Source organism: Sprattus sprattus (assembly GCF_963457725.1).
Source record: "Sprattus sprattus genome assembly, chromosome: 12".
Lineage (NCBI taxonomy): Eukaryota > Metazoa > Chordata > Actinopteri > Clupeiformes > Clupeidae > Sprattus > Sprattus sprattus.
Window position 1 is genome coordinate 22568969 of NC_137910.1, and position 8940 is coordinate 22577908.

The 8940-nt window shown below is 43.3% G+C and overlaps 1 protein-coding gene across 1 annotated transcript; it reads left to right on the forward strand.

The window, feature by feature from the left end:
* The first annotated feature begins 201 nt into the window (after nucleotides 1-201).
* Nucleotides 202-8940, forward strand: LOC308373482 (acylphosphatase-2-like). Its single transcript, XM_080849027.1, has 4 exons — nucleotides 202-292; nucleotides 779-795; nucleotides 974-1083; nucleotides 8565-8940. The coding sequence occupies exons 1-4, from the start codon at nucleotides 241-243 to the stop codon at nucleotides 8677-8679; spliced, it is 294 nt and encodes a 97-aa protein (XP_080705153.1). The 5' UTR covers nucleotides 202-240; the 3' UTR covers nucleotides 8680-8940.

The following is an 8940-nucleotide window of genomic DNA, read 5'->3' on the forward strand; positions in this document are numbered from 1 at the left end:
CCAGCTGGTTCTGAGGTTATGTTTTCCCATGCGAAACGCCATCTGTTTCACATAACCTTAAGCACAGATTTATAATATAAAAAAGCTGCTGTATCATCTTGGTTGTACGGTTTGCCAAAGTGGATCATTGGTTTCTTGATGGCGTACATTTCTCTTAAAAATAGCTCGCAGCCCATCCAGTGGCAGCTGTAACTGGATACACACCCCTCTCAGCCCCTGCAGGCTTTTCCACAGCTCACGATGTCTTCAGGTCTGTGCTCCGTAGATTTTGAGATACACGGCTATGTTCAAGGTAAGGCTATGTAGGCTTCTCATGAGCAGCAGCACTTGTGGAATGCACAGATTATAATGTGTAAATGGCAGCCAGCTTTGCAGGCGCTATAAATAAAGTCTTAGAGAAGTATACAGCCTAGAAAAGTATGCAGCCGGATAGGTCATGATACTGTTTGAGGTTCTACTGATGTCCCCCTATTTGTAAATGAGTAATGATCTCACTTCAACATTTAAACATGCAGCATGCTTGTTCCTTGTCCGTGTCATGCAAACATACAGAGTTGCTTGCATAAAATAAAGTAAAGGACCAGAATATCTGCATTGGGTTGATATTTTATAAATGTTGAGTTTGCATGCTGTTCATAACCCTTCTGGTCATTAGACTCTATATAGAATGTTTTACTGTTCTTTTGTACTCAATTCTCATATGAACACAAACAACTTCTGTTGTGAATGGTTGTATTTTGATGACAAATCACAACAATATGTATTATTTTTTATTTAGGTGTTTGTTTCCGAATGGTAAGTGGCTTACCGCTGAAACACACTTTCTGTATTTTAATTTAATCATTTCTCTTATTGTAAAGTAAATGTGCTTATTCTCGTGTTCTTTTTTCCTCTTTCTTTCTCTCTCTCTCTCTCTCTCTCTGTGTTTGTGTGTGTGTGTGTGTGTGTGTGTGTGTGTGTTTTGTGAGCTCAGTACACAGAGAAGGAGGGTCTTAGCCTGGGTTGTGTTGGCTGGGTGAAGAACACCAATAAAGGGACAGTGGTGGGACAGGTCCAAGGACCCAAAGACAAGATCATAGAGATGTGAGTCTTTCCCACTCTTTGATAGTTTGAGAGTTCTGGCAATGTAATGCAGTTCGTAATTGTTTGTGAGAGAGAGTTGTTAGTTCAAGTTGTGCATTATTACCAATATACAATACTGAGTTGAGCACCTTCTAGCCATTCATTGATATTATAAATAAACATTAATTCACCACCAACATGCCTTTCTATCTCCATAAGGAGTCCATTGCCATAGTCCTGGTGTTGTATTGCAGGTGAGACCTGTGTTGTGTTTTAGCCAGGGCTAGAAACGTGTTAATGTTGGTGTGCATCTTACTTTTTTTTGGGAAATGTATCCTAATGAATCTTCATCCCCACCTTAATACTGTGTTATTTTGTCTGCAAAGCGATTACTGTAGTGAGAGATGTTGAATTCACCAACACACAAGGGTTTAATATCCACTTTAGACCAGCAGGTGGCAGTCTTTACTATCATCTGTACATCTTTCCACCCAAACGGGTAAAAAGACGGTGTATCAACATTAAAGCCCACCTCACCCTCAACAATTTAACACCAGACTATTGAGTTATTATCTATGTACAGTCATATGCCTGCATATTAGTTTTCATCTTCAGTGCTCCTTTAGCCTTAATCAGAGGCTGGCTGTAAGTCTTAGTAAGTCTTCCCGTCATGGTTACTCTGTCCAGTCTGTTCTGTCATTATGAGAGTTACAGTCTGGCGTCATTGCTTCTGTCTCTGATGTTGCATCATCCTATCTCCTGTCTGAAGACTGACTTTTTTATGGCACATTCATCTGGGTAATGCATCAGCCAGCTCTGTCGGCGATGCCAAAACGGCTCGTATTCACCCCTGAGAACGTTTCAGCCGAGAGGGTTTCTGCTGGGTGATCTATGAGAGGGGAGGCTTCTGCCCACATCCCCTGGGCACATCTCACCCACAGATGTGATGATGTCATCGGAGTGGACTCCATTAGATGACATCAGAGCTGCTGCATACATTGAAGTCCTTGAGGCACCATCAGGTGATAGACAGGGGGATCTGAGTATCTGACATAAGGCCAAACCACTAAACAGAGGGAGGATGCAAGCCACACACAAGTGGGTTTTACACAGGTTTTACACAGTACAGCAGGTCTTGCAGGTCACTCCCACAGTAAATGTATGGTACTGGATGTTAGTGTCACTCACAGTAAAGGTATGCTGCTGGATGGTAAACAGTGTCACTCACATTAAATGCACAGTGCTGGATGGTATGCAGTGTTTGCCTTTTTGATATTAAGATAGCCAGTAAGCTCATGCAAAACAGGGAGGCTTGGCTAAGATGGTTTGACTGTTTTAAATGAACTGTAACGTTTGCGCTCTGACACCGCCTGTCATTCTGAAACCATGTTTGTGATTTTGTGGATTCTAATGTGGCACAGTAACGGTAAAAAGACAGTGGTATCTAAAAAGTCTATATTCACGTTTACAAATTTTAAATAATTTGAGATGTCCTTGTGATATCCGCTGTTGCTGTCCTAAGGGTTGCATTCTAGCTTAGTTCCCTCTTCAGATGCATTTGCTAGTCCTCCTCCTGCGCCCAGATGATTTATGGGATATTAAAAGTAGATAACCTTCTGTGCCACATTCAGCTGCAGTGTAGGGCCAGTGTGCTGCTCAAACAGGCATGTGTTCATTTTGGGGTGCAATGTGTTGCACTTGCTGTTGCACTTGCTGTTGCTTCCAACTTCCACAAAACCCATATGAAGTGCCCATGACATGAACCCATTACCGCTCATTAATATTTATGTGTTTCAATATAGTATGCATGCGTGTCTGCACTGACTCTCATATATCACATATCTATATATGGGTTTATTTTGGCTTCACCGGTTAGCATGGGAGTTATAACCCTCCGCACTGGAGAGGAAAAAGAAAGGAGGCCCTCATGAAAATGCCCAAGATTACATTTACAGACTTTCTTAGAACAAAGGCCGCCTTCCACACAGAGTGACCTGACAGGGGAGACTCCAGGGCCGTCACAGTAGTTGTGATTTTTCCCGGCAATGAGGACACTATTTCAAGCAACTAATGCCATTATACATGGGGCAGACCTGGTGGGGATAGTTGTTAAGCATTTTTCACTTTCATGTTTTTTCTGCTCTTAGTCTACTGATATGTATTCTGCTTTTCACTTGAGGCCATCACCACCTATCATTTGCCTATGAGTGATTCATTTTTAATGATCCCATAACTCAAATGCTGTTTTGGGTTGATTTAAGGGTATGTCTTGTCGCATTATGTCCATTTAAGCAAACAGCATTGCATTGAAGTTATCTTGAATGTTCAGTACAGTCAAGATGTATCAAGAGGCCAGTGAAGGCTTCTGTATAAGCTTCTTCATTTGTATGTGGGAATAGTGGGATACCAGTATTTAGTATTTGTGTTCAGGTAACTTACTCTGGGTGTGTATTGTGAGTTTGTAGGGTACACTTTCCTGGTAGGTAGTATTATACTTTCAAGATAAACACATTTTGTTACAATTCCATATGCAATCAGGAACTATGTTTGTAGAGCCAACAGCTCCACACATGAGGAGGTAATTTGCCTCAGTCAGTGAGCAGTCTCTGAAACACTTACAGGTGTATTTATGCCTTCATTACGTACCTAGCCGGTGGCATTAATTCCATTTGCCTGCCCGGGTAATTAACACACACACCACAGACACATACATGTCAAAGAGGTCAGTGTTAATGATGGGAAAGAGGAGTCTATGTTATGCCATAAGCAGTAAGAATGATTCTCTCTCTCTCTCTATCCCTCTCAGAAGCATGCGTGTTTCTTGGCAGTAGTGGTATCGCTCGGGGGGCTGATTTGTGAGTTTTTGTGGATTCTAATGTGGCACAGTAACGGTAAAAAGACAGTGGTATCTAAAAAGTCTATATTCACGTTTACAAATTTTAAATAATTTGAGATGTCCTTGTGATATCCGCTGTTGCTGTCCTAAGGGTTGCATTCTAGCTTAGTTCCCTCTTCAGATGCATTTGCTAGTCCTCCTCCTGCGCCCAGATGATTTATGGGATATTAAAAGTAGATAACCTTCTGTGCCACATTCAGCTGCAGTGTAGGGCCAGTGTGCTGCTCAAACAGGCATGTGTTCATTTTGGGGTGCAATGTGTTGCACTTGCTGTTGCACTTGCTGTTGCTTCCAACTTCCACAAAACCCATATGAAGTGCCCATGACATGAACCCATTACCGCTCATTAATATTTATGTGTTTCAATATAGTATGCATGCGTGTCTGCACTGACTCTCATATATCACATATCTATATATGGGTTTATTTTGGCTTCACCGGTTAGCATGGGAGTTATAACCCTCCGCACTGGAGAGGAAAAAGAAAGGAGGCCCTCATGAAAATGCCCAAGATTACATTTACAGACTTTCTTAGAACAAAGGCCGCCTTCCACACAGAGTGACCTGACAGGGGAGACTCCAGGGCCGTCACAGTAGTTGTGATTTTTCCCGGCAATGAGGACACTATTTCAAGCAACTAATGCCATTATACATGGGGCAGACCTGGTGGGGATAGTTGTTAAGCATTTTTCACTTTCATGTTTTTTCTGCTCTTAGTCTACTGATATGTATTCTGCTTTTCACTTGAGGCCATCACCACCTATCATTTGCCTATGAGTGATTCATTTTTAATGATCCCATAACTCAAATGCTGTTTTGGGTTGATTTAAGGGTATGTCTTGTCGCATTATGTCCATTTAAGCAAACAGCATTGCATTGAAGTTATCTTGAATGTTCAGTACAGTCAAGATGTATCAAGAGGCCAGTGAAGGCTTCTGTATAAGCTTCTTCATTTGTATGTGGGAATAGTGGGATACCAGTATTTAGTATTTGTGTTCAGGTAACTTACTCTGGGTGTGTATTGTGAGTTTGTAGGGTACACTTTCCTGGTAGGTAGTATTATACTTTCAAGATAAACACATTTTGTTACAATTCCATATGCAATCAGGAACTATGTTTGTAGAGCCAACAGCTCCACACATGAGGAGGTAATTTGCCTCAGTCAGTGAGCAGTCTCTGAAACACTTACAGGTGTATTTATGCCTTCATTACGTACCTAGCCGGTGGCATTAATTCCATTTGCCTGCCCGGGTAATTAACACACACACCACAGACACATACATGTCAAAGAGGTCAGTGTTAATGATGGGAAAGAGGAGTCTATGTTATGCCATAAGCAGTAAGAATGATTCTCTCTCTCTCTCTATCCCTCTCAGAAGCATGCGTGTTTCTTGGCAGTAGTGGTATCGCTCGGGGGGCTGATTTGTGAGTTTTCTGGGTTTGCTGCCTGCCGCACTGAGGGAGGCGACCTGCTGCCCACACGACTCTATTTTAGCACCGCCACTCTCCCAGGAGCCCCCTGACCCACATCACACTCAGGCAACACAGCAGGCGGAGGAAGGAGAGACACATTGACAGGCTGAGAGAGAAAGAGATAGAGAGAGAGATGAGACAGGGAGGGAAGGCAAGCTGTATAGAGATTTAATGGATGACCCAAAAAAAAACAGTAAGAAACGATGCACGAACAAAACAAGGAATGAGGGAAAAGAGCCGATATTTGAAGTGAGGGATGGAGGAAGAGATAAGAGAAAAGAGGAGAGGAGAGGAAGCTGATTGGTGTGTTAGGGCCAAGAGAAAGATAGGGAAGAAGGGAGGACAGCAGTTGGTAAAGAGTGGTTGAGAAGTGTGCGTGTGTGTGTGTGTGTGTGTGTGTGTGTGTGGCTAGCCTGTTGGGCTCTGTGGCGCAGATGGCCTGGAGTCTGTCCTGTAATCCCTCTTAGCCATGTCCTAAGTGTGTGTGTGTGTGTGTGTGTGTGTGTGTGTGTGTGTGTGTACGCGTGTGTACGTGTGTGTGGTAATGCAGCAAGATCATCTATGCACTGGGCCACACTGGCTCTCTAATGCACTGCATCCCAACTCCATGCAGCCGTCATGCTGCTTTAATAATTGTTTGGGAGTCGCAGGGGTGCCCACCCTACTAGAGGGCTTTGTCTGTCTGCCCCTGGTCTCAGAGCAGTATGGGGTGCTTGTCATGCTGTGATCCAAACTGTGTGCTTCGGTGCATGGTATTGAGCCTTAAATGCTATGTGGAGTGGTGTAGTGCTCTCACAAAAAAGAAATGGTGCCGTAGTGACGCGTTGCCAGGTTTCTGCTTCTTCACTATGCTCACACACACACACACACACACACACACACACACACACAAACACGGCTCCCTTTGATAACGCTCACACTTCCTACGATCATGAGTAGGTGGGTGGAATCGTGTGGGTGTTTACACTTGAAACTTGGATTAATCGATGCTTAGCACAATCCGTACACATACTCATGCACAGATTTACACACATGCACACAGTTACACAAACAAACACACACACACACACACACTCACATAGAAACATGCAAACACATTTCTTCCCACTGGATGGACATGCTTATATGGATATTACGTTACACATTATATCACTCACTCACTCACACATTGGTTCTGTCTCTCTCTCTCTCACTCTCACTCTCAAACACACACACACAATCCTTCTTTTCATGTGCTTATCCAATCAGTTTGCAGTCATGTGCTTTTAACTTGGGCTAACTCATTTATGTATCCTTTCTCTAAAGGTCCAGTCCAAGCATGAGTGGTATTTCTCATCCTCAATTTGGGAGGGTTGCACGCTACTGCCTTAAACCGTGCATGCTATACTCTTAGTGCATAAGATTTAAAACGATTTTTATTGATGCAGAGCTTTCTTCTTACTAGCACTTTATTTACAAGATGAGAATAAAAGGGGATTAGCACGCCTGTGCTGCTCTGTGTGACATCACTAAGCTCTTAAATTGCTGCTGAATCTCCAGACTCACTGGGCCTGGCCGCAACGCAGGGCACGGGTGGGCAGTAGATGGAGTCGTCGCCCTGGCAAAAGGCGACATCCTCTTCTGCTTCGGTTTCGCTCGACCCCTGCAGCTGTCAATCAGAGGCATGACACTGAATTCCCATCAGGCCTTGCTTCTGTGGACAGCCACATGTGGAGGAGCTGATCCTCTGAGGTTGCGATAATCTACGCCCCGGCCGTAATCGTCCAGGCACACAGGCACACAGGCGCAGGCACAGAAGCCGGCTCAGGTCCTGGCTGACCTACATGCTGCTGACAGGCAGTGTGACCCCACTCACCCTTACCCTCACCCGCCCACCCCCACACTGGGCTGGAGGCAGGGTGGAGGCAACACGGCTCCTGCCTCCAGCTGTTTGTCACATGATGGCTGTGGCAGATTTGATTGCAAACTCTGGTGAAGGTCCAGCTGCAGGAGTTAAAGGGGCACCATTCTCTCCAAGAACTGGGCATTTTAGCACAGACGCTCATATGAGGCACAGATATACTAGTGTGCTGCTTCTTAGGTCTTACTTTGCTTCTCTCCAGGAGCCTGCAGTGTGTACAAGCCTGCAGTACACACACTTAACAGCCCTCCATTATTCCACATTATGTCAGATCCCCTGGAATCCAGCTCACTTGAATGACAACTCACAAAAAGGGCTGTTAGTTAAAAAGTGATATTACGCCTGTGATTATTTAAATTTGGTATTGTGCTGTTTGCTTTATTCAATATTCTTGGGATGTTCCGTAATATAACAAGTTGACTTCTGTAGTCCTGATGGGTTCTTTTGTTTCTCCTTATAAAGTTTATACCCAAAATAAACCAGATTGAACTAATGCTGCAGGACAGCCATCTGTTTTAGAAAGCAAGTATTCATTCTGGCCATCTGGAGGGCCTTGTGTGGCCTGGTCGTGGCGTTATGAAAGGGGAAAAAAGTTACATTCTCAAGAGAAAAACCACTTCAGGACCTCAGGATTCCTTGCAAATGGTTCATTTGAGGGATGCTAATTTTGGAGATGGAATGCGAGTTCCCAGGTTTTCAAATGCTCTTCGAATTTTACTCAATTTGAGGTTTTAAAGATGTCTAATGGTTTCAAATTAGCCAGTAATACCTCTCCTGCATACTTGGCATACGTGTCAATCTGTAAAATGTTGTAAATGGTGAAAACTCCCAAAAATGTACACAGTATTTTGAAAGAAGGCAAACTGTGTCTAGTCATACAACGTAGCATTTGTGTCCGCACACAGTATATGTCACAGAACATGAACCTTAACCTGAATCCTCAGAAGTTGCCTGCAAAGAATTTGTTCAACAATTTTGCTTTCAAAACATTTAATGAAACAACCAATCGCTGCAGCTCTTTGTAATTGCATTGCAACATTCGATTTTCAAGTACTTTGATAGCGCTGCAAGAACCACCAGTAGTTCAACACTGAATACAATGACAAGTATGTGCCAACTCGGGTAAAAAAAGAATCCAAATTGACTGATGACGGTGTAGCATCTATGAGTATCTTACTGCTGAATTGTAGGTAGTGTAGTACATGACCGAGCAGCCTGGGTCTTTTCTCCACAGGAAGGTCTGGCTGAGTAAGGAGGGAAGCCCCAGCAGTCGCATCAGCCGTGCCGTCTTCACCAAAGAAAGGGACATCCCTCAACTGGAGCTGTCTGGCTTCAAAACACGCTTCTGAGAGACTTCACTATTTTATGAAACACTGAAAGCCCCAGGCTCTGTTCATTACCACTTCATTTAATCAGTGTTGTTAAATGGATCTGTACAGTCCTAAAAAAATAGTGACATTATTTTGTACCCTCTAATGAACATTAACATCTTAATAATTGTGTGTCTTATTTTGTAGATATTCAGTGGAATGCACAAACGGGTTGGATTCTGTTTTACACTGTGACATCATTTCATTAAATCATCTCATTAAAGTTCTGGTGAAGTTGCA

Coding starts and splice junctions, on each gene's coding strand:
- LOC308373482 (XM_080849027.1), top strand. CDS start 241: ATGTCTTCAGGTCTGTGCTCCGTAGATTTTGAGATACACGGCTATGTT. Junction 1,084..8,564: donor AAAGACAAGATCATAGAGAT/GTGAGTCTTTCC, acceptor TTTTCTCCACAG/GAAGGTCTGGCTGAGTAAGG.